Source organism: Bos grunniens, chromosome 15 (genome assembly GCF_055505025.1).
Source record: "Bos grunniens cultivar Pamir isolate PY7600 chromosome 15, Bosgru_T2T1.0, whole genome shotgun sequence".
In the NCBI taxonomy this organism is placed as follows: Eukaryota; Metazoa; Chordata; class Mammalia; order Artiodactyla; family Bovidae; genus Bos; species Bos grunniens.
In genome coordinates this window covers 8,628,048-8,654,555 of record NC_141179.1, presented here as the reverse complement: position 1 = coordinate 8,654,555, position 26,508 = coordinate 8,628,048, and the positions used below count along the sequence as shown (strand labels likewise).

The following is a 26,508-nucleotide window of genomic DNA, read 5'->3' as shown; positions in this document are numbered from 1 at the left end:
GGAGAAAGAGTTCCATGTGAGCCAGAATTTCATTTCTCTAGATTGCTTTTTAAATCTTGAGAAAGTCACCAGTGTTGTACGCCAGATTCAGATTTTTAATTATGGTTTCTTAGCATTTTGTATGTTATTTTCCATTATTATTCAGTTGTAACAGTAACCCTTTTAAACCTACCTAAATTTTAAATACCTTCTTTACTTCACACTTGGATTACATCAGAATTGGAGAATTTCATCCATGTGATCGACCAGTGTGTTGGGATAAAAGGCATTTGTCCCGTGGGGGGTGTGCAAAGCCGAGAGTCAGAAGCAGACAGTTGGGTTGTAAATCCACTTTGCGCCCTTTGAGTGCTGGCGTTCCCATTTTGATCTCTTGAATTTAGATTCACATATTGTGAACAGCAGCCCATTGACTGCATACAAGAGAAGCATCATATGTCAGATGTAAAGCCACACATATGTTATTATGGTTTATGGAAAAATGTAGGTTCCTATTATCTACCACTGCAGATGGGTACTCTGAAAAAGTTTCTGTTAAATTTATTTGGATTTCAATTTCTCCCTTTTGAATAACTACCTTTTAAATCATCTTGGAAATTCTCAGACTGCTGAGGATGGCTCTGAACTCAATAGTTGACATTGTGAATTCTGTGATGAAACAAACATTTATTGAAAGCCTGCCATATGCCGAATCTATGCTTGCAATTTTTTGAATATGTGTATTTTTCCTTTGATTTTTATGAAATTCTTAAGAGATACAGAGATGAAGGCATTGAGTCTTAGCAGGTTAGGTGCTGAGATTCAAAATGGAACAGGGTCTAACTTCAGCATTCACATTCTTAATATATTCCAGATGATTGTTAGGTTTTGAACTTCATTATTCATATGAAATCAACTTTAATCTAGATATTGTGAAGGGCTTAGCATAGTACTTGGCACACATTAAACACTCAACAAATCATATCTCTTGTTATCTCTATCACTCCTTTGGATGTTTTTCTTCCCCTTCTTCTTTTTTTTTTTTTTTTCTGTTTAGTACCTCTGGAACTTATATTTTTATTCTCTAAGTTTCACATTAATAGAATGAGAGCAGGGGGAAGAAAGAAAAAAATTGAGCAAATCCAAAACAAAAGAAAGAGATGAAGAAATATAGACGAACTAGAGATAGGAAGTAATACTTGCCCACTGGGTGATTGTTAATTATCACATTTGGCTCAAGTTTATATTCTCACATTTTGTTTTATTCCCAGGCCATATTTACGTAACAGCCAGAGAATAGTTGTGGCAGAGATTTGAACTATTGAGTATGAGTGTGAGTGCTAGCGTCTTAGCACATGGATCCACCATCCACTCTTTTGTCTGGTCTTTCCCAATTTAAAAACATTTCATTCGTATTGACTAGTTCCATGTTTTGAAGTGGGATACTCTGATATTTCCGTGAATCTTTCATGGAATCAAAAGTAATAGGTCCAAAGTGAAATTCATTGTCATTATTCTTTCTCTACCAGACATACTCCCTGCCTCATTTACCCTAGTTCTTAAAGTTCTGCTGGAGTTCCAGTGCCTGAGGCTGAAAACTTAATGTCACCTTTGATTCCTCTGCCTCTGCAGTTCCCTGCTACCCATCTGTCAACACCACAGGCCTCTGACCTAGTTGTCTCTTCAAACTTGTGTTCTTCTCCCAGCCATTTACCTGGCATATCTTGTCCTTAATCTCTTCATTCTCAAAGTATCCTGCATATTACTTCCTAGAACAAGTTTTTACATTAATCCTCTTTTTAGAAACCAGCAGTGATTCCATATTCAGGTTACTTTGCTTAGATTATGGGTATTCTTTCCTTATTGCAGTTAAATTTCCTTATAGTAATTACACACTTTTCTCCAGTTAGATAATATTAATAGCTAATAACACATGGAACCTGCTGTGTGCCAAAAGTTTTCAACATAGTTTATATTCACTGTGCCATTTCCATTTTTAAAAAGGTAACTGAAGGTCTGTAACTTGGTTGGTGCACTCACAGTCAGGATGGACTGTTAAGGAACAGGTAGTAAATGCTTCTATTTTTCCCTATGCTGCACTCCCCTACTCCCCCACCCCACCTGACCTCATATTTGCATAATTCTGTCTCTTGCCTTTTTTATGGTCATGCCTGTTCCTAGGATATTTTTTCTCTTTGGTGTATCCAGTTCATATCCACTTCCTGTTCACCTCTATCCAATACTTCCTGTTCACTATCCAAATACTACCTTGACTTATTTAGTTCGCATGGATCTTTTCTGTTGTCAAAATTCTGATGTGTTTGTGATGGATTCTGCATAGTTAATCATGTAACTATTCTCAATGTACTGTGATCAGTTGTGTCTAAAATTTTCCGAAAATTTTGGCAGAACTTTATGACATTAAATACTTGTTGAGTGAATATTTTTTTCCCCCTTTTCACAAGTAGGCATCAACTTTCTAGAAGGTATAGCCCATGCCTTGGTTTTTTTCTCTTCCCCACATAGCTCAGTAGTGTGCTTAGCACATATGTAAGCACCTAGTGATTGAATGTGGGAATGTCTAGGCCATCTGTCTTTTGTGACGTTCATAGAAAATACCTTCTCATAATGTGCACATAGATATACTTCAACCAGTAGGGTAGTGTAGAAGATTTGGATATAGAAGTGTATCAGGTATATCATTACAGACGGATATATGTTATATATGTTTATTTGGAGATATTAAAAACTATAAATTTTGAGTACTTTCTGGACGTAAGGCACTGAACTAAGTGTTTTACATTCATTATCTTCATCCTTAAAATCAAGTTGTTAGGTGATACAGCTGGAGATCAGAATGTTTAAATAGCAGTTCATAAGCTATGGAACTGTGTTGAAGTCAGCCATTCTTGATTTTAAATACATGTACTTAAGAATTGTGCTGCATATCTTGTTATTCAGACTGATTGTTTGAGTTTTCACCACTTGAGAAATATCTCTTTGTTTAAGATCATTAACTTTAAATACATTAGGTCATGCTGGTTTCTAGCATAAAGCAAACATTCGTAACTGTTGGCCTTTATTGTTGCTATTTTTCCAAGTTACACTAAAGTGTCCATGACACTGTCTTTCCTTATGTGAACTTTAAAGGCAGAATCCATTATTTATTACCTCTGTAACATCTGGAGAAATATATATGTGTGTGTTTCAATGTATTTGGAGTTTCACTAGGGCAAAGAGGATTTAGAGAGTGAGAATTAAAAGTCAGCTACTTTGCTACTGTTCCCAGTCATCTCTCTGTAGTAAAATGCCTGCCCAGTGTATCTTGATGAAGCCTTGTCTGAGCTCACAAAAAGGAAGGTAGGTGATGGATGGCAGAGGTATCTGTGCTGGCTGTCAATGTCTTGGGAAGGATTTTGAGTATTGATCTACTTTATATGTTTTCACAATGGAGGATTTTAGGTACTTTTTTCAAGAGGTCATGTGATTTTCCTACAAATTGGAAAATGACAGAATCACGGAAAGCATTATTTAGTTTTTATTTTTGTGAATACTGTCTTTGTGTGTTAGATTATGGAATTTAAGAAATAGAGCTTGACTAGAGAATAACCAGTTTAGTGAAAATAATTGAAAGTAAAACCCATTTATTGAAATTTTAAAATTGTGATATAATGTCAAACTTATTTGAAATTATAAGAATAATATAAGGAGCTCCTGTATATGCTTTAACCTATTTTAAAATAGTGACTTATGAGAAAAATAGATTTTTCTCTTCATCTTAGCATTTTCTAACTATGTAATAGGTCATAGTATTATCACAGCAGTAGAATGAATGGTAATTTTGTTAACTGGGGCTGCCTCCCCCCCCTCAACTTTATTGGTATATAATTGACATTATATAAGTTTAAATTGTGTAATATGTTGGTTTGATGCATTTATGTATTGCAAAATGATTAATACCATGACATTAGCTAATACCTCCATCTTGCAACATTATTATTTCCTTTGGTTGTGAAAACATTTAAGATCCTATGTTTAATGTTAATGCTTTTTAAAGTGATTTTTTAAAAAATCAAGATTTCCTTCCAGCATGTTGCTTTCCTTAGACATATGTCTTCTGTAGCCAGTCACTGCCCCTGACCCAGCTTGAACCCCCTCACAGTATTCGTACAGATTGATTTAAAGATTTATCTGTTTGAAAGTTTAAGTGAAACCCAATTTGGAGTCTTGGACTAAAACGCCATTGATTGAAATAAAATCAGTTACTGTTTTAGTGTGGTTGGAAATATTATGAGAATATGCAGGCAAAGCCCAAGTGTAAGGAATCTAATAAAATAGGGAAAAAATAAGCCTGATTTTATTTTGCAGCTGTACAATTATAATATTCTAGCGGCAAGATGGAAAGCTTTTATATGGCTCAATTTTCAAATGATGCTTGAACTGACTACATTAAACCAGTATAATTAAAGGTATCTTAAAATTTAATGTCTGATGTGTAGTTAAATTTTAGAATATGAAGTTTAAATATTTAAGATCTCACTATGTATACTTGTTTTCACATTAGTCACATTATTGCTAGGATCAAGTGAAATAATTTGTGAAAATTTAATTATAAAGTAGAAAATGACTATATGACATGTGTGAGGTATTTTTTATTTCATTTATAGAAGCAAAAGGGAACAAAAACTGTTTACTTAAGTAAGTGGAATAAGGGAGGTATCTTTTTTTTCAATATTGCTTGCATGAATTATACAGAATTTAATGTATTTGTATTTTTAATTTCAGATTCAAAATGCTAATGATGTATTAATTGCACCACTTGAGAAATTTCGCAAAGAACAAATAGGTGCAGCAAAAGTAAGTGTTACATTTTATTATTCTTCATATATTCTCTTGATAATTAAAGATAATAGATGTAATTTCAGATGTTAACATTTTTGAAATTAGAATGACCTTTTAAAAATTCTGTACGTCATTTAAAATTTTTGCACAGAGCCTATTACAAAGACTGGAATTCTTTTAAACAGAAGAAAGATATTATTCTCCTACTGAATAGAGAAAAAGTCAGCATAAGTGAGTTTCTCCCATACCAACAGTGGTAGGACATTAGCAGTTTTAAAGAGGGTAAAATCATTGTAAAAATATGGTAAGTATTACTAACACCTATATAAAATAAAAATTAGGTATGTATGTTGAAAATTGAGGCAGTAATTATAAAATTGCTTTTATTTTTTCTATTTTTTATTCTTAATCAAAATATGTGTTTGTGGATAACTTTAGACATCTTTGTCATGCCTCTGCATTAATGGTTAATTCCTTATGGATCAATTAAAATTTCTGAGCCTAATAATTTCTGAAATTGACTTGCAACTTCTTTCCTAGTTCCATGTTTATCTACATTCTAAACATCATGTAAGGACTTAAAATTTGAGTTTCTAAAACAGAATTCATCATCTGTCATAATTCCCCCATCCTTTCTCTGTTTTGGTTTTCCATTCAATCAGTGACAAACCCTTTTCTCCTTTGAGCAGTGTTTTCATTCTCCTGCAGAAATATTTCTCCTTCTATTCTTCTCCCTCTGTCTGAAATTTTTCCCCTCCCTGGAGTATTTCCTACCCTTAACTTGTTGAAGTCTTGCTAGCTCTCCATGGCTTATTTCATATCTCTGCACCAGAAAAAAGCCTTCCTTTACATGGGTCTTTCCTTATACGTCTGTTCCTTTCTAGAATTGATTTTTTTTCTTAGAGGATCAAGTAATCTGTATGTTTATTTCCTGTGAAAAGCTATCACAGTCTGCCTTGAATTAGAGTTTTATGTGCACTTACCCACCAATTATGAGCCATTATCAAGTCAAGAACGAAACCAGAACCATTCTGTGTTAATTAATTCAGCAAACATCTATCACTATCTCTGTTGGCCCACTTATGGTGTTTGATAAGATTAAGGGATACAACTGTAAACAGGACAGACAAGCTCCCTGCACTTGTGTCATTTATTATCTTTTGTGTGTTTACAAATGCACTGAGGATTGTGGAACAGAAGTGCACAGTGCCTTGTGAGAATATAATTAATGGAACTGACCTTGTCCAGAGAACCAAGCAATGCCTTCTGGAGGAAGTATTGGTTAAATTGAGAGCTGAATGATAGGAAAGAAACAGCTGGGAATGGAGATACAGGGAGGGGAAGAGGGAACAGGGTGGATATGAATGAAGGCCTTGAAGAGAGAGAGAGCCTGGCATTTTATAGTAAAATGTTTTAATGTGTTTGGAACATAGAGGACCATGGGGATGGAGGACATGTGCACACCTTTATTAGTGGTTCATTGTTTACTCCTTATTCTGTTTTACTCTTATTCTCTGATCATGTAAAGAAATGTAGGTAGAGGAGTGATTATACTTGCGCTTTAAAACATCCCTCTAGTTGGACTGGAGGAGAGGGGACTGTTTGAGCGAAGCCAGTTTGGGAGTTAGTCGCTAGTGGCTGTGGGTTCAGAAGGGGACGGAGCTGTGGAGACAGCAGAGTATATCAGACATAAAATGGAAAGAGTAGGAAATGGGTTACAGACTGAAAAGTGAGCAACAGGACATTTCACAGATAACTCCCAGGATTCTGTGTTGTAAAACTGGGCTTTTTTTTCCAGCCGCTTACTGAGGTAGGCAGCGTTTACATTTGAATGGCAGAAATGTGGAGTTTGGCCTTGAGGTAGGATGACTGAACCCAGGGTCTCACCACACCATCCAGGTGGAGACAGTAACTTGGCAGGTATGTGTTCAGATCTGAATCGGAAATGTGTTTGGGATCATTCTCCAGATGGTAATTAAAATCGTGGGAGTAGGTTAGAGCCCTTAGGCAAAGAAGAGAGGAAGAAGAGGACCTAAATTCTTGATGATCTGAGAACTCTCAACATTTGATGTTTGGAAAGAAACAAAGACAGAGAAGGAGGCTGAGAAGGAAGAAGACAGGAGGAAGAAGAAGGAAGAAGCAGAAGAAGGAAGAAAATACAAGAATGTGGTGGCTTAGAGCAAGCAAGAGTCTTTTCAAGCGTGAAATAGCTGATCTTCCTTGAGATCCAGACTGCAGGGGCTTTCACTGAGTTATTAAATCTGTGACCTGATTAAAGCCTCACAAGCAACCTGGGAGGTGAGTGCAGGTGTTAGTTACATCTGCTTTACAGTGAGGAAAATGGTGAGGTCACCTGCATGCACCAGATCCCCAAACTGGAAAGTCAGACCCTGGGTATGAAATCAAGCCATTTTCCTTCAAGGTCTTGGTTTATAATATTTCATTTCATCAGTGGGCTTCCCTGGTGGCTCAGACAGTAAAGCGTCTGCCTGCAATGCGGGAGACCCGGGTTCAATCCCTGGGGGAGGGAGATCCCCTGGAGAAGGCAATGGCAACCCACTCCAATATTCTTGCCTGGAAAATCCCATGGACAGAGGAGCCTGATGGGCTACAGTCCATGGGGTCGCAAAGAGTCAGACATGACTGAGCGACTTCACTTTCATTTCATCAGTGATGTTTTTATATTAAAAAGCTTTGTGAAGAATTCTTTTTCTGGCACAGAATATTGCAAGTTTGGAGACCATATAAAATAGTAAATTTCACATTTGTATAAATTCTTATTTGTTTACGTTTGCTACAGGGGTAGTAGCATGAGCGAATACACTCATTTTATTTTGTTTTTTAAGTATCTCAGTTGCTGAACAGATCAGCTGGGAGCACACAACATTCTACAATCTTGCCTACACATTGGGAAGTTAAACTTATGATCAAATCCAGATGACATCTTGAGCAAAAATGCGATTGTAATGGGCCTCCTGGTGGTATTGATTTTGTGTATTTTATTTGCCTGATAGCTCTTAGTACTATATTGTTTCTCGGCTTCTAAGTAATCCTTGTATAGTAAAGTGAATAGAAAGCAGGAATTGTTTTCTACAATATTTGTTTAGGTCATTATCTTTTTTTTCTGGTATTGCAGAAGCATCTTGGTAGGAATAAAAATCTTGAAGATGGCGATTTCTTTCTATCACTTTACTTCCTGTTGTACTTAGTTATCTTTTTACTTGGTAAATAAAGTTAATTCTACAAATGATACTCAGCTGCTTTTCACAGTCTTGACAGTAGAGGTTTCGCACAAGTGAGCTCAGGCCTGTGAGGGAGCTAGAGGAGAGGGCCCTTACAACAGGACATGCGCAGTTGGTGCTGGTGGAAAATGCTGCGTCCAGCTGGCCCTTCCTCACGGGCAGATGGTCCTGTTTAGATGAAATGGACAGAATCCATGGACCACAGACATTCCCTGTGTGAAGTGTGTTTTTATGGAGCTTTGAGACACCTGATCCTTTGCTGTGGAAAGTGAGGCCCTGAGTGACTTATAGTTGTTGAGAAAAATAAAGCAAAACAAAACAAACCACCGCATCTGTGAGAGACATTAGAAAAGATTAATGATGAGATTGTTGAACTGAAGGACAGGGGAGATGGGTCCTGCCTGTGAACAGCTAAAGATTAGAAGAATTATCCATAAACACTTGCCAAGTGTGTATTTATTTTAGAGGTTCTTATTCTGAGGGTGTACACAGAATGGAATTGTATTGCAGGGCTCACCTATTTACTACACACGTCCGAGTATAGAAGTAAATGTTGGGTTTCTTTAATTTGCCTCCTGATACACTGCTGATTTAAATTCTAGAAATGAGTGGAGAGTAGGTATTCAGAACGATTAATCTAGCTAGAATTCCCATGATATGAATGTACCTAGGGTAGCATTATTGTAGCACATGATAACGTTTTTTCACATTTTTTGTATACACTGACGAATATATTTCATTGCATTGGAAGTGTTCTCCTTGCCCCCGGAGAGAATGAATTGTAAGTCACATCTGCACACATGTTCCTGCACAAACTGACTCCAAAATATTGGTAGAACTTCATACCTGAGTTCTTAATCAAAGACACATGTAGGGAGAAATCTCTGTCTGGCTCATTTTTCCACATATTAACAGACTGAGCAGGTAGTCGGGGGCAGAGTAAGGACCAGAGCTCAGTCCCTCGGACCATCGATCTTTTGATTCCTCCGTGCTGCTCTTTAGAATACTCTTTTGTGAATTTTGTTTTTTTCTCTACCATTAGCAAATAAATGTTTCAATGTGAAACATTTTAATGATAAAAATGTTGCAAATAAGCCCAAAGATGACCACTTTGAAGCAAGCCTAACTAATGTATCTCCCTTGATTTAAAAATTCCCCAGCATACAGTAGGCAGTTAACTTGGGCTGGTTTTTTTAGATAAAAGAGACATGAGGAATACTACCCGTTAAAGTTAAAAGGTACATTTTCATTTTATGGGAAATGTTTTTAAAACTGGTTTTCATTTTCACTTAGACTTTACTGGAAATCATGTGAACATTCTTCCATGGTTTTAAAACAAAAATAAATGATATAATGTTAGTAATGTAAAAATAGAACTTGATTTTCTTTACATTAACTTCATAGTGAAAACTAGTAGAATTGGATAATTCTTGTCCCTTTGTTTTGTCCATAGAAGAATTGGTTCTGCCTCTGAACATTGTTAATTACATGACAAGGCATGTTAATAATTTTAGCATATGGTGCCTAAAATATATCTGTGGATAACTGTCACAGTTAATTACTATACAACCTTAATATTTCCGTCATGTGGAAACTGATTGCCTCCTAATTTGTTGTCTCAAATACGCAAGTGGTTTAGGGAATCTAGGAGAATTACAAATGCTTTCAAATTTAAAAGAATTTGTCACTAAGCTGAGTTATGCATCTAATTTAAAGCATACCAAGTACTTGAACTCATGTTAAGAACAATCCAAAAGCGAATCCCCTAGTGGTCCAGTGGTTATGACTCTACTCTCCTACTGCAGGGGGCACTGGACTTCCACGGAATTATCTTTTGGATCATTCTCATTATGAAGCCAAACTTTAAATTAGATGAGTAACTCAGCTAGGTGACACGAACTTACGGTTACCAAAGGGGAAAGCCAGAGGGGCAATGGGGGATTGGGAGATTGGGACTGACACATACACGCTACTTCTCTGGGGGTGCAGATGGTAAAGAATCCGCTTGTAACACGGGAGACCTGGGTTCAGTCCCTGGGTTGGGAAGATCCCCTGGAGGAGGGCATGGCGACCCACTCCAGTATTCTTGCCTGGAGAATCCCCATGGACAGAGGAGCCTAGTGGGCTGTAGTCCATTGGGGTCTCAAAGAGTCCGACATGACTATGCGATTAAGCACAGTACATACGTAGAACAGGTAACTAATAAGACCCTACTGTATAGCATAGGAAACTCTATTCAGTACTCTGTAATGACCTGTGTGGGAAAAGCAAGCTTAAAAAGAATGGATATATACTGATTCACTTTGCTATACAACAGAAACTAACACAACATTGTAAACCAACTGTGCTCCAATAAAGATTAATTAAAAAAACAAAAGGAAGTTGTTTATAGGATCAGACTATGGAATTAAATCGACTTCCCACGTGGCTTCTTAATATTTCCAACGCCTCTTCTTTATGAGGTTCTCAAGGCCTCAAGGCAAGAATCCTGAAATGGTTTGCCATTCCCTTCTCCAGTGGAACACGTTTTGTCAGAACTCTCCAACATGACCCGTCCATCTTGGATGGCCTTGCACAGTGGCTCATAGTTCCATTGAGTTAGACAACGTTGTGATCCATGGGATTATTTTGGTTACAAATAGCTTACAAATAGCTGAGAAAAGAAGAGAAGCAAAAGGCAAAGGAGAAAAGGAAAGATATACCCATCTGAATGCAAAGTTCCAAAGAAGAGCAAGGAGAGGTAAAGAAAACCCGTCTCAGTGATCAGTGCAAAGAAATACAGGAAAGCAATAGAATGGGAAAGACTAGAGATCTCTTCAAGAAAATTAGAGATACAAAGGAAACATTTCATGCAAAGATGGGCTTGATAAAGCACAGAAATGGTATGGACCTAACAGAAGCAGAAGATATTAAGGAGAGGTGGCAAGAATACACAGAAGAACTGCATAAAAAAGATCTTCATGACCCAGATAATCATGACGGTGTGATCACTGACCTAGAGCCAGACATCCTGGAATGTGAAGTCAAGTGGGCCTTAGGAAGCATCACTACTAACAAAAGCTAGTGGAGGTGATCAGATTCCAGCAGAGCTATTTCAAATCCTAAAAGATGATGCTGTGAAAGTGCTGCACTCAATATGCCAGCAAATTTGGAAACCTCAGCAGTGGCCACAGGACTGGGAAAGGTCGGTTTTCATTCCAATCCCAAAGAAGTTCAGTTCAGTTCAGTTGCTCAGTCATGTCCGACTCTTTGCAATGCCATGGACTGCAGCAAACCAGGCTTCCCTGTCAATCACCAACTCCCAGAGCCTGCTCAAACTCATGTCCATTGAGTCGGTGATGCCATCCAACCATCTCATCCTCTGTCATCCCCTTCTCCTCCTGCCTTCAATCTTTCCCATCATCTGGGTCTTTTCCAGGGAGTCAGTTCTTGGCATCAGGTGGCCAAAGTAGTGGAGCTTCAGCTTCAGCATCAGTCCTACCAATGAATATGCCAGGCTAATTTCCTTTAGAATTGACTGGTTTGATCTCCTTACAGTCCAAGGAACTCTTAAGAGTCTTCTCCAACACCACAGTTCAGAAGCATCAAATAGCAAAGAAAGGCAATGTGAAAGAATGTTCAACCAAAGAATGTTCAAACTACCACAAAATTGCAGTCATCTCATACGTTAGCAAAGTAATTCTCAAAATTTTCCAAGCTAGACTTCAACAGTACATGAACCGAGAACTTCCAGATGTTCAAGCTGGATTTAGAAAAAGGCAGAGGAACCAGAGATCAATTTGCCAACATCTGTTGGATCATAGAAAAAACCAAGAGAATTCCAGAAGAACATCTGCTTCATTGACTACACTAAAGCCTTTGACTGTGTGGATCACAACAAACTATGGAAAATTCTTAAAGATGTGGGAATACCAGACCACCTTACCTGCCTCCTCAGAAACCTATAGGCAGATCAAGACGCAACAGTAGAACCAGACATGGTGCAACAGAATGGTTCCAAATTGAGAAAGCAGTACGTCAAGGCTGTATATTGTCACCCTGCTTATTTAACTTACATGCAGAGTACATCATGCAAAATGCCAGGCTGAATGAAGCACAAGCTGGAATCAAGATTTCTGGGAGAAACAGAAATAACCTCACATATGCAGATGACACCACCCTAGAAGTGGTGAGGTGCAGAAGGTGAAGAGGAACTAAAGAGCCTCTTGATGAAAGTGAAAGAGGAGAATGAAAAAGCTGGCTTAACATTCTGCATTCCAAAAACTAATATCATGGCATCTGGTCGTGTCACTTCATGGCGAATAGATGGGGAAACAATGGAAATATTGAGAGACCTGATTATCTTGGTCTCCAAAATCACTGCAGATGGTGACTGCAGCCATGAAATTAAAAGATGCTTACTCCTTGGAAGAAAAGCTATGACCAACCTAGACAGCATATTAAAAAGCAGAGACATTACTTTCCGACATAGGTGCATCTAGTCAAATCTATGGTTTTTCCTGTAGTCATGTATAGATGTGTGACTTGGACCATAAAGATGGCTGAATATTGAAGAACTGATGCTTTTAAACTGTGGTGTTGGAGAAGACTTGAGAGTCCTTTGGATTGCAAGGAGATCAAACCAGTCAATCCTAAAGGAAATCAGTCCTGAATATTCATTGGAAGGGCTGATGCTGAAACTGAAGCTCCACTACTTTGGCCACCTGATGCAAGAAGCCAACTCATTACAAAAGACCCTGATGCTGGGAAAGATTGAAGGCAGGAGGAGAAGAGGACGACAGAAGATGAATGGTTGGATGGCATCACCGACTCAATGGACATGAGTTTGAACAAGCTCCAGGAGATGGTGAAGGACAGGGAAGCCTGGAGTGCTGCAGTCCATGGGGTCACAAAAAGTCAAGACACTTCTGAAGCAACTGAGCTTGTGCCCAATGGACTTAGATCACCTTACTTTCCTCCTGTTTTGAACAGGTCCTTCAGGGAATGGTCAGGATTTTCATGTCTGCTTCTGGCCACTGAGCTGAGTCTCTCTCTTAGACAGATATTCTCTGGCAATGACTGTATTGGGACTGAGTTTCTTGGCAAACTGGAAACCATTTGATAGTTGATTTGAAATTACTTGCAATTCCCTTTACTGTACCTTTTATCAGTAGATTCTGTTATATAGAGTGACAGAATAACTGATTTTGTTATTTGGTCATGTTTTTAAACAATAATATTACTGTTTGTAATAGTTAAGCAAGTACTGCCCTAAGCATGTTCCATGTAGCGGTGGTGGTAATGCTGGTGCTTTAGCTGCTAAGTTGTGCCCCACTCTTGTGACCCAATGGACTGTAGCCTGCCAGGCTTCTCTGTCCATGGCATTTTCTGGGCAAGAATACTGGACTGGATTGCCATTTCATTCTCTAGGGGGTCTTCCCCAACTGGGGATCAAACCCACGTCTCCTGCATTATAGGCAGTCTTCTGCATTGCTGGCAGATTGTTTACCGCTGAGCCACCAGGTGAGACTCATTTAAGCCTCACAACCGACAGATAAGAAAACTGCTAAAATTGATAGAGAGAATGAGGTGCCGAAAGGTTCAGCAGATGGGCAGAGGTCACATAACTAGAAAGGCGTAGATTAGATTTTAGCCGGAGATGAGATCAAGCCTGCAGAGTACTTCAGTAGCACCACCACATGTTTGATGCTGAAGAAATACAAATCCCTTTTCTCTACACTCGTAAAAGGAAACGTTGTCTGGTTAGCTTGTTTAGAGAGCAAGATTACTATCTTTTAATTGTTTAACAGCCAGTTCTGTAGAATCATACAAATTTGAGATCAAAACCTGGCATTTAATACATTGGAAATGTGAACTTGGATAATTACTTTCTAAAGCCTTGGTTTCACCCTCAGAAAAATAGTACAATGTTAATTGTTCATATTTTGTCATTAGTAGTAATACTTTGTGTCGGCATTAATCAAAGTATTGCAGTAAAAATACTGTTCGTGTAGGTTAATTTGTCTTACTTTGTTTTATGGACAGAGACAAATGCAAGGTCATTGCTAAATATTTACATAGAGTGATTCATGGGGCTACCAAGCAAGAGGCTCTTTAATGTACATTACTTGTAATTAATAACACGGTACAATCTCTGGAGCACTGTTGCTTATCACTGATAACAGTCTTAGAGAGTCGGAACTATCACCATTGTTCAGATGACTGAGACCCAGAAGGATCGAGTGCTGTTGCCAGTAACCCCAAGGTTACTGTGCTCTGCCTGGGACTCAGATCCCAGGCTTCTGTTATCTGATTCAGTAACCTGCCTCCATCATGGAATGTAAACCTTTTTTTTTTTTTTTTTAATATATAATTTATTGTGTTTTCACCATCCTTTACAGCATTTTGTGAGGTTACTATCAGCCCTAATTGACCCCATTGCCACCACTAGAGAAACAAATTAGACCACTTTCCTTGGAGACAATGAATCAGTAGTCATTTCTGTACAGGTGGTACCATTTAGTGTTTCTGTGTACTTTGAAAATTCTAAATGTGCCATGTTTTTATGTGTATATCAGACTCTGACAGTCATTGGGAAAGCTGAGCTTCACATAGACTTAGAATTCTGGGTAGGAATGTAACCCAAAAACCATTTTGCTGAACAAGTCAATTTATATATATTACATCTTTATATATTAGGGGCTTCCCAGGCGGCGCTAGAGGTAGAGTCCTGCCAATGCAGGAGATGCAAGAGACCTGGGTTCGATCCTTGGGCTGGGAAGATCCCCTGGAGGAGAAAATGGCAACCCACTCCAGTAATCGTACCTGGAAAATTCCTTGGACAGAGGAGCCTGGTGGGCTGCAGTCCATGGAGTCACAAAGAGTTGGACATGACTGAGCACACACACACACACACACACTGGAACATTATGTATTGAATGTCTCTGTGTGTTTACATACATATGTAGATTATTGTAAACTTCATTAAGTGGCTCCTGTTTGCTCAGATAAGAAGGTATGCTCTTATAATTTGACGATAATAGATTGTAGTTGAGATTATCATTATTTTTCTGCCTAATTATTCTTATGTTGATGCCTGAAGACTGATACTTAAAAAATATTTTAAGATTCCCCATGATATATATTTTTACAAAAGATCCTTATGCTAAATTTTTAGGTCAATATATAAATTTAAAAAATTTTCACACAGTTCACAAATACCATATGTAAATAAGAACTGATAAAATACAGTGGAACCTTGCTAAGGAGCATCATTGTTAAAGTCAGCACCCAGAGATCTGGAGAGTGAAATCTGTTATACAGTTCAGATTCCTTTTATTCTTCAGTGGTCAGCCTTCTTCAGTGAGAATCAAACCTATTTCCTTATAATGAAATCTCCGTAGCAAATCCAGTTACTTAGGGTTAACCTGACGGAGGGAGAAACTCTAATGAAAATTTTCTAGGTCTCTTGCTTTTACATAGGGCATCTGTGAGTAGTTCAAAAGTTCCATCTCCACAGAGCAAATTGCCCTAGTCAACTTTGTATCTTCTCCAGATAACAAGGTGGTCCTGAGACTTGGTGTTTTTATTTCTAGATGCATTCTTTCCTGTACCCTTTGTACTGGCTACTCTGCTGCAGAAGAGTTTCATACATGAGTTTATTCCTCGAATTCATTTCAGCATACATGTGTTGGTTCTGAGCGTTACTGTGCATGTTGCTATTTTTACTTCTACCTTGTTTGTTCAGGATCACTGCCTTCCCTGTGGTCCTTGAGATGCTTGGAAAGCTATCTGAGATTTACTTTTTTTTTTTCCCACAGTTAAGTGGTTAGAAATATTGTGAAATATTTAGGGAACTTGATACTTACTTCTGTGGACAACTCAAAGAAGAAGACAGTAAAACTGGAAGCATTTTATATTATGTTTACATTTTTTAATTCGAAGCAGTTGCATATACAAACAGAAGTCTGTTTCAAGCATTAGGAATAGGTTAGTGTCTAGTAAGCACTATTTGTTGTTAACTATGGGTCTCTGATAAAATGACTATCGTCAGTGACCTAAGGTATCCTGTATTTTACTTTACAATGTAATAGTTGCTTGTTTGTTGGGAAAAATAACAGAGAAATATCGGAGTTTATTACCAGGGTAAACTAAGAAAGAAAATGAAAGATGAAGGATTTTCTAAATCATTTCATAGAATACTAATTTTTACACATTATACATTATAACCTATTCTTTGAGTGTTTTACAAATGAGTTATGCCAGCATTTCAATTTTAATGGTTCTTTATTGGTCTGTTCCTGTTGCCATCACCTGTATTTTATGTGTATCAAATTAGAATTAAAACTTTATAATATACATTGAAGTAATTAGAAACCTTCTTAAGACTATGAAGGGCTTCCCTGGTGGCTCAGTGGTAAAGAATCTGCCTACCAATGCAGGAGACACAGGTTTGATCCCTGGGTCTGGAAGACCCCTGGAGAAGGCAGTGGCCACCCATTCCAGTATTCTTGCCCAGGTAATCCCATGGACAGGGAAGCCTGGTGGGCCATAGTTCGTGGCATCACAAAAGAGTTGGACATGACTTAGCGACTGGACAACAACAAAGATTATGAATTAGTGTGTTAAATATTTAGAAAACGTATACAGATTTAAAAATTATGAAGAATCACAGGCTACTTCCTCTAAAAAATCAATTAAAACCTTTTGTTACATTGGAAATACAGAACATTTTCATGTCTAGTTCAGGAAAAGAAAAAAAAAAAAAAAGTTCCTGACTACCAAATGTGAAAATTGCCAGGAAGCATCTAAATTTGTTCAACATCCCTGTTAAGTTTTGGTTCTTCTTTTTTTTTTTTTTTAACACCATGTTGGTTTAACTTACCAACTCTTGTTTTCTATGAACAGCTTCATTTTTTCAGCATTCTTGTTAAAAAAAAATTAGCAGTGGGAACTGAACATGAAGCCCCTGAGTACCTCATTTTAAAAAGTATCAATATTGACTAGTAAAATTATTTACCTTTTCACTGTTCATGCCACATTGTTTCTTCCAGTCAAAATAAAATCTCAGCATCTATTAACTAGAGTGCTTTGAGTAGGTGCTTGCCTGGTAGACTTTTGGGATTTGGTTGTGAAACTTATGTTTCAGTTACTTCATTCCAAAGTCATGAGTTTTTTGGCATCTAGAGTTTATCATCTAACATATTGACAGGTTCTCTACTACCTCATTCTCCTTTCCAAGCTCTGAGTCATTAGAAATCTGATGAGCATGCCGTCAGTCATCTTGCCTTAAGTTTTTGATACAAAACCATTCAACTGCAGTATTGATCTGCTTTATACTAACTAGTCATGGTGTTCAGTGTTGTGGACTCAAAAACAAAATATAATGCTTACCTTCATGCAGCTAACTGAATAGCAGAGGAACCCCTAAGGACACCGGTAATTAAGATGGAATGGGATTAGTGGTATATCTGAAATATGCCTGCAGTCTTATATATGCACAGTGGAAGAAACAATTTATTCTGCCTAACAGGGGAAGGTGGGCTGGCATAGCCCTTTGTGAAATTTTGATATTCCACAGGTGCAGTTTAAGGGCTGGCAAATAGCATCCTTGACAAAAGAAAAGTGGTAGTGGCAAAAAAAATTTGCAGTGTGGCTTAAAAGCTTGATATAGTTTAGTGTGATTAGAGCTATTGCTTTTACCACTTTTTTAACAACAACAAAAAACCATGAACTGCGTTAAGAAATACACTTAATATCACAATTGATTGAGTATATGTGCACAGAATAACTGAGGCAGAAGAAAGGACAAGTGAACTGGAAGGTAGAATGATGGAAATAGCTGCTATGGAATTAAAAAAAAATGAGGACAGTCTTAGAGACTTCTGTAACAGTATTAAATGCACCAATATTCAAATTATAGGGATCCCAGAAGAAGAAGAAGAGAAAGAGATAGGGTCTGAGAAAAATATCTGAAGAGACTACATTCAAAAACTTTCCTAACTTGGGAAAAGAAATAGCCACCCAAGTCCAGGAAGCACAGAGAGTCCCATACAGGATAAATGCAAGGAGGAACATGCCAAGACCCATATTCATAAAACTAACAAAAACTGAATACAGAGAAAAAGTATTAAAAGCAGCAAAGGAAAAGTAACAAATAACGTGCAAGGGAAGGGAGTGGCATGATATATTTAAAGTGATGAAAGAAAAAGGCCTGCAACCAAGATTACTCTACCCAGCAAGGATCTCATTCAGAGTCAATGGAGAAATCAAAAGCTTTACAGACAAGCAAAAGCTAAGAGAATTCAGCACCACCGAATCAGCTTTACAATAAGTGCTAAAGGAAAGAAAGAAAAGGAATCCAAATTGGCAGAGAAGTAAAACTGTTATTGTTTGCAGATGACATTATACTTTACATAGAAAATTGTAAATATGCTGGCAGAAAACTGCTAGAGCTCATCAATGAATTTGGAAAAGTTGCAACATTCAAAATTAAGGCACAGAGGTCTCTTGCATGCCTTATTTATTTATTTATTTGTCTCTTCTGTTCCTATATGCTAACAGCAAAAGATAAGAAAGAGGGATAATTAAGGAAACAATCTCATTTACCATTGCATCAAAAAGAGTAAAATACCTAGGAATAAATCTGCCTAAGGAGGCAAAAGACCTTACTCAGAAAACTGTAAGATATTGATGAAAGAAATCAAAGAAAACACAAAGAGATGGAGAAAGATAACACATTCTTGTAATAGAAGAATCAATATTGTGAAAATGACTCTACTACCAGAGTAAGCTACAGATTCAATGTGATCCCTATCAAATTACAAATGGCATTTTTCAAAAAATTAGTACAAAGTTTTTTACATTTTATATGGAAACACAAAAGACTACGAATAATGAAAGCAATTTTGAGATAGAACAGAACTGGAAGAATCAGGCTCCCTGACTTCAGACTATACTAGAAAGTTCAGAGATAAACCCATGCACCTTAATAAAGGAGTCAAGAATATACTATGGAAAAAATAATATTGAATAGTCGCTTCAATAAGTGGTGCTGGGAAAACTGGGCAGCTACATGTGAAAGAAATTAGAACACTCTCTAACACCATCCACAAAAATAAAGTCAAAATGGATTAAAGACCTAAATGTAAGGTCTAACACTATAAAACCGGAGAAGGCAATGGCAACCCACTCCAGTACTCTTGCCTGGAAAAATCCCATGAATGGAGGAGCCTGGTGGGCTGTAGTCCATAGGGTCGCAAAGAGTCGGACATGGCTGAGCGACTTCCCTTTCACTTTTCACTTTCATGCATTGGAGAAGGAAATGGCAACCCACTCCAGAGTTCTTGCCTGGAGAATCCCAGGGACGGGGGAGCCTGGTCGGCTTCCGTCTATGGGGTCGCACATAGTCAGACACGACTGAAGTGACTTAGCAGCAGCAGCAGCAGCAACACTATAAAACAGATGAAAATATAGGCAAGAATACTCTTTAACATAAATCAAAGAAAGATCTTTTTTAGTCCACAGCCTAGAGTAATAAGAATGAAAACAAAAATAAACAAATAGTACTTAATTGAAACTTAAAAACTTTTGTAGATCAAAGGAAACCATTAGTGAAATGAAAAGACAACCTTCAGAATAGGAGAAGCTATTTTCAAATGAAGCAACTGACAAGGGATTACTCTCCAAAGTATATAAAAAAACAAACAGCCAATGAAAAAATGGGCAGAAGACCTAAATGGAGATTTCACCAAAGAATACATACAGACAGATGGCCAACAAACATGTTAAAAGATCCTCAGCAGCATTAATTATTAGAGAAATGCAAATCAAAACTACAATGAGATATCACCTCACACTGGGCAAAATGGCCATCATCAAAAAAATTTACAAGTCGTGCTTAGTCCCTCAGTCGTGTCCAAGTCTTTGAAACCCTGTGGACTGTAGCCCGCCAGGCTTCTCTGTCCATGGGGATTTTCTAGGCATGAATACTGGAGTGGGTTGCCATGCCCTCCTCTGGGTGATCTTCACAACCCAGGGATCGAACCCAGGTCTCCCACATTGCAGGCTGATTTTTTACCATCTGAGCCACCAGGGAAGCAGAGAACAGTATGAAGTGAAGTGAAAGCGCTCAGTCTTGTCCGACTCTTTGTGACCCCATGGACTAGACAGTCCATGGAATTTTCCAGGCCAGAATACTGGAGTGGGTAGCCTTTCCCTTCTCCAGGGAATCTCCCCAACCCAGGGATCAAACCCAGTTATCCCGCATTGCAGGTGGATTCTTTACCGTCTGAACCACCAGGAAAGCAGAGAACAATATAGAGGTTCCTTAAAAAACAAAACGCACGCTATGACCCAGTAATCCCACTCCTAGACACATGTCCAGAGAAAACCATAATTTGAAAGGATGCCTGCACTCTGATGTACATTACATCACTATTTACAATGTCCAGGACATGTAAGTAACCTAAATGTCCATTGACAGAGGAATGGATATAGAAGATGTGGTACATGTGTACGATAAGATGTCAATCAGCCTTAAAAAGGAACAAAACTGCCATTTGCAGAGATGTGGATGGACCTAGAGATTGTCATACAGACAAAGTAAATTAGAGAAAAACACACATTGTAAAATACCACTTGTAAGTGGAATCTAGGCAAATGGTACAGATGAACATATTTGCAAAGCAGAAATAGAGTCATTGATGTAGTAACTTATGGTTACATTGGTAACTTATGGTTACCAAGCGGGTAGAGGGGGTGGGACAAACTGGGATACTGGGGTTGACATACATACACTACTATATATAAAATAGATAAGGAGTGAAAACCCACTGTGTAGCATAGGGAATTCTACTCAGTGATCTGTGGTGACCTACACGGGAAGGAAATCTGGAGAAGAGGGGATATGAAGGTGCGTTTTGCTGATTGACTTTGTTCTCCAGCAGGAACTAACACAATGTTGTAAGCAACTTTACTCCAATAGAAAAAACAAAACAAAACACAAACAGTGATTATATGTCCAAGATACTTCTATATACATGATGTAATCTGATATTGTTTACTGTGCTGTAACCCATAGTATGAATAAATATTACATCTGAGCTTAGCCTGTGTATGAAAATGGAATTCGTGGGTAAATTAGTGAAAAATGGGGCAGTAAAATTAGTGAAATATACTAATTAGTGAAAATTTCACTCAGGAGTAAATCAGTGAAAAATACTCAGCTGGGGCAGAATAGTGGGGAGTTTTGTGCTGCACCAGGGAGTTGTTTGGTTAATGATAATTAATGATAATTATGATGATCAGGCTAGATAATGATCATTTATGTCAGACAGTTTGCTAGGGAGCTCATATGTTCTTTTGTTTAATCTTTACAACAACCCTATGAGTTAGGGGCTATTGTTTTCACCCTCATCTTTCCAAAGAGTAAACTGGGCCACAGAGAGGGGTAATCTAATTTGCCTTGGATAAGGTAGCTGAGTTCAGTTCAGTTCAGTCACTCAGTCATATCCAACTCTTTGCAACCCCATAGACTGCAGCATGCCAGGCCTCTGTGTCCATTACCAACTCCCGGAGTTTACTCAAACTCATGTCCATCGAGTCAGTGATGCCATCCAACTATCTCATCCTCTGTCGTCTCCTCCTTCTGCCTTCAGTTTTTCCCAGCATCAGGGTCTTTTCAGTGAGTCAGTTCTTCACATCAGGTGGCCAAAGTATTAGAGTTTCAGCTTCAGCATCAGTCCTTCCAATGAACATTCAGGACTGATTTCCTGTAGAATGGACTGGTTGAATCTCCTTGCAGTCCAAGGGACTCTCAAGAGTCTTCTCCAGCACCACAGTTCAAAAGCATCAATTCTTCGGCGCTCAGCTTTTTTATAGTCCAATTCTCACATCCATACATGACTACTGGAAAAACCATAGCTTTAACTAGATGGACCTTTGTTGGCAAAAAGCAAATGTCTCTGCTTTTTAATATGGTGTCTAGGTTAGTCATAACTTTCCTTCCAAGGAGTAACTGTCTTTTAATTTCATGGCTGCAGTCACCATCTGCAGTGATTTTAGAGTCCCCCAAAATAAAGTCTGTCACTGTTTCCATTGTTTCCCCATCTATTTGCCATGAAGTGATGGGCCAGATGCCATGATCTTAGTTTTCTGAATGTTGAGCTTTAAGCCAACTTTTTCACTTCCTCTTTCACTTTCATCAAGAGGCTTTCTAGTTCTTCTTCTCTTTGTGCCGTAAGGGTGGTGACATCTGCATATCTGAGGTTGTTGATATTTCTCCTGGCAATCTTGATTCCAGCTTGTGCTTCCTCCAGCCTGGCATTTCGCATGATGTACTCTACATAGAAGTTAAAGAAGCAGGGTGACAGTATGCAGCCTTGACATACTCCTTTCCTGATTTGGTAGCTAGTGTGCAACAAATCAGGGGTTGAACCCAGGCAGTTGGGCTCTAAGGCACATGTCCCTGATCATGACCCTGTTCTCATGAGGCCAGTTGAAACTTGAATCTGTATTTCAAGAAGATAGTTTGTGAGCATTGTGAGAGGCAGAGTCAGAGATACCAGGCTACCAGTCAATAATTCATCAATACCTTCAGTAGAGTATTCAGGATATATTTGGTTAAACCATCAAGGCCTCCAATCATGCCTGTGTACTGCCTGCCGTACAAGGCTTGGAATAGAGAAGCTCCCCAGCAGGAGGGCACCAGAGAAGACAACCTCAAGCCTGTGGCAGATCGCAAAGGTGTTTGACTGTAAACTCCCACTGACTACCCTTCAGCACATTACAAACTGCTGGAGTCCTGATCTTTTCCGTGGGGTTCACAGAGGAGTCTCTTTGTTAACCCTCCATTTTCTTTCTGGCACTGCCTTTCTCATTTTCTGCTTTGATTCAGTTGCTGTTGCCATTGTAATGCTTTTTCAAGTCAGTATAGTTCTCCATTCTGCAACATGTTTCCTTTTAAAATTTACTTCTGTCCTTCCTTTGGGCACGAGAAACTTATCTCTCTGTCTGTGGATTCTGCTGTTACCAAGTTCCCCAAGGAAGGGAGGCACAGGAGGACGTGAGCCTACCCTCCTGTGAGGGGTTTTGCCAACTTTTCTGTACCAGCGCCAGCTCAGAGCAGGTGTCACAGCGGAGACCCAAGCTCTTCCATTCTACCTTACGATGCTTTCCACCCTGAAGAGTTTAAGGGTGTTCTTTGTTTCCTTTCTTGAGCTGAGAATATACTTTTTATTCTTTACGTTTAAGGATTTGCAAACCGAGCCAAGTCTGGCCCTGTCTCTTTCCCGCAAACTGCAAGTGGTTTTATATTCTTAAACGGTTTTTGAAAAATTAAGGATAATATTTTGTGATAAGTGAAAATTATGTGACATTCGGATTTAAGTGCCTATAATTAAAGTTTTATTAGAACACTACATTGCCCGTTTGTGTTTTTTACATGCTCTTACCTTACAGCTGCACAGTTGGGTAGTCGTGTCAGAGACCACATGGCCCACGAAGCATACAATGTTTTTTATCTCTTCCCTTGCAGAAGGCAGTTTGCAATCCTTGGTCTAAAGCCTGAGACAAATTTCATTTTTTACCTCTGCAGTCTCTTAAGTCTTCATTCAAATGAAACCTTCTGGAGGAAACCATAATTTGAAAAGATACGTGTATCCCAATGTTCATAGCAGCACCATTTACAATAACCAAGGCATGGAAGCACCCTAAATGTCCACCAACAGATGAATGATTAGAGAAGATACGATATATAAAACAATATGTATAATATACACACAATGGAATATTACTCAGCCATAAGAAAGAAGTGCCATTTGTAGCAACATGGATGGACCTAGAGATTATCATACTAAGTAAATCAGACGGAGAAGGACAAGTGCCATATCACTTATGTGGAATCTAAAACAAGTATACAAATGGACTTATTTACAAAACAGAAATAGACCCACAGACATAGAAAACAAATTTATGGTTACTAAAAGTGAGAGCATGGGGAGGGATAAGTTAGGAGTTTGGGATTAACATATATATAATGCTGCTGCTAAGTCGCTTCAGTCGTGTCCGACTCTGTGCGACCCCAGAGACGGCAGCCCACCAGGCTCCCCCGTCCCTGGGATTCTCCAGGCAAGAACACTGGAGTGGGTTGCCATTTCCTTCTCCAATGCATGAAAGTGAAAAGTGAAAGGGAAGTCGCTCAGTCGAGTCCGAGTCTTACCGACCCCATGGACTACAGCCTACCAGGCTCCTCCGTCTATGGGATTTTCCAGGCAAGAGTACTGGAGTGGGGTGCCATTGCCTTCTCTGATATATATACTACTATACATAAAATAGATTAAATAGATTATATATATATATGTATATGTATATAATATAGATACCAAATAGATAACAACCAGGACCTACTGTATAGCACAGGGAAATATACTCAATATTTTGTGATAACCTATAAGGGAAAAGGACCTGAGAAAGAATAAACATTTATGTGTAACTGAGTAACTGTGCTGTACATCTGCAACTAGCATGACATTGTAAATCAAGTATACTTCAATAAAAATAAACAAAACCCCAAAAAGCAAGACCTTCTCTGATATCACAGAGTTAGTATGAGTACCATAATTAAGCTTCCTATGTTGGAAAACTACAGAATTTTTAACAAGATAAAATTGGGTGTGACCTTCAGCACATGTGTGCTTGTGCTCAGTCACTTCAGTCGTGTCTGACTCCTTGTGACTCTATGGACAAGTGACTCAAAGTCATGTTTGTAACACAAACCAGAGTTTTTATATGAAGTATATTTATCATTTTGTGAGTATTTTACCTTTGAATCCAAGTACATATGCTCAGTTCATGGCTATGGTTTGGCACACAGGCCATTTATAAGAAGAAGGTGAAAAATCCTTATTACATCTGAAGAAGAATGTGTTTAAATACTTAAGACAAGGCCAAGTCAAAACCACTTACAATTGCAGGCTTTTGTTTAGGTTTCAAATACGAGCATGAACTGCTACAGAGGGTGGACACCCCTTCTCCTAAGAGTGTCATTTGAAGTAGGAATGTGATAAACTTCATCATAGGTTTAACTGTCTGTTGTCCATGTACACAGTTGCACTATACAAAAACAGTCAATTAAATGGGGAAAAATGGAGGGAGGACTCTGCAGATAAGATGATTCATTTTTTAACCAAGATTATTAAAATTTGTGGATATGTTTGTGTAGACGCAGTCCTAGATAACAAGAAGCACGTTCTTTAACTGGACAAATATATTAAAATAAAGTAAGATCTGCCATTTTTATTCACAATGGTAAGCAGCTCTCACTGATTTTATGAATAGATTTTGCTTCATACAGCTTCCTGCTGTTCTGCCTTTAGAGTAGATTTTGTGTCTTTTTCTTCTGTATACAGTCAGTAATAAAGCCAAACGAATGCTCTCCAGGGACTGTGTGCCTTCGTTTGCATGGAAAGCCTGGTGATTTACTGGCCCTGAGGTGGAGAGGTGACCTCTACAATTACTTTAGAAACCCAGTGAGAAGTGAAGTGAGCTCACTGTAGAAAGATTTTAAGCATTGGAAAAACTTGCCTTATTTGGTAAATGTGGTTAACTGGTCCCCGCTGGTAATGCTGGTGAGCTCATTGTGAGAGGTGCTGTCTCCTTAAGCTAAATTCTTGTATTTTTTTTTTAATCCATTAGAATTAGAGTGTAAAATGGTATTTGGGTAGTGCTTCTTGATGTGCTGTGGACTACATCAAATTTGAAAGAACAGTATTCTTCTTTGAAAATTAAAACTCAGATACATTGACACTTTGTAAATTTTCTTTATGTGTTTTCTGGTCTACTGTGCTGCTTACCTTATTTAGGCTTTGGGGCAATTTTTTTTTTGGCTTTGGGGCAATTTTGGTTTTAATGTTTACCTTGAAGAACAAGTCTCCTTTGGGAAGCAAATTTGTGTTTACTTTTTGGCTCTACAGTATTTACTGTATATGCTCATGTAAGTTTACTCTGTATGTTAGAATTTTGCAATGGAATCTTTAATTGCATTTCCTTTAGTTACCCGGTAGGACTTCATGTTTAGGAAAGAGAGGCTACAGCTTTACATGGTTTCTCCTTAAAACTCCTGCCTCAAGATTGGCTGTATCCTGAATTAGACTTTTCAGAGTCAGTTTTTTTTAGAGGAAAAAGTCAGATAGACCTTTTGAGTCTTTTGAGTCAGATAGACCTTGGTTTGATGTGTACCACCGTCACCTCTGGCTGGGTTGTAGTTGTCAGCTCCTTCAAAGAAGGGCTGTGTGTGTGTGCACACATGCACACGCATGTGTGTGAAGATATTAAGTGCTCACCAGTGTTGCTGGGAGTTTCTTCTTGCAGCAGAAGATTGCAGACTGTAGTATTACCATTCCTTTTGGTCTGATTCTCATCTTCCATCCTCAGTCCCCCAATTTACATTTTCTGCTTTGTCACTTACATT

At 38.3% G+C, this 26,508-nt stretch overlaps 1 protein-coding gene across 5 annotated transcripts in view; it reads left to right on the top strand.

Moving 5' to 3' along the window:
• Positions 1–26,508, top strand: part of ARHGAP42 (Rho GTPase activating protein 42) — a 348,391-nt gene that overhangs the window by 191,335 nt on the left and 130,548 nt on the right. For all 5 annotated transcript variants that reach the window (XM_086338908.1, XM_086338912.1, XM_086338910.1 and 2 more), the window contains one exon: positions 4,762–4,833. In XM_086338908.1, the coding sequence (XP_086195034.1) occupies positions 4,762–4,833 (72 nt within the window). The remainder of the gene's footprint in view (positions 1–4,761; positions 4,834–26,508) is intronic.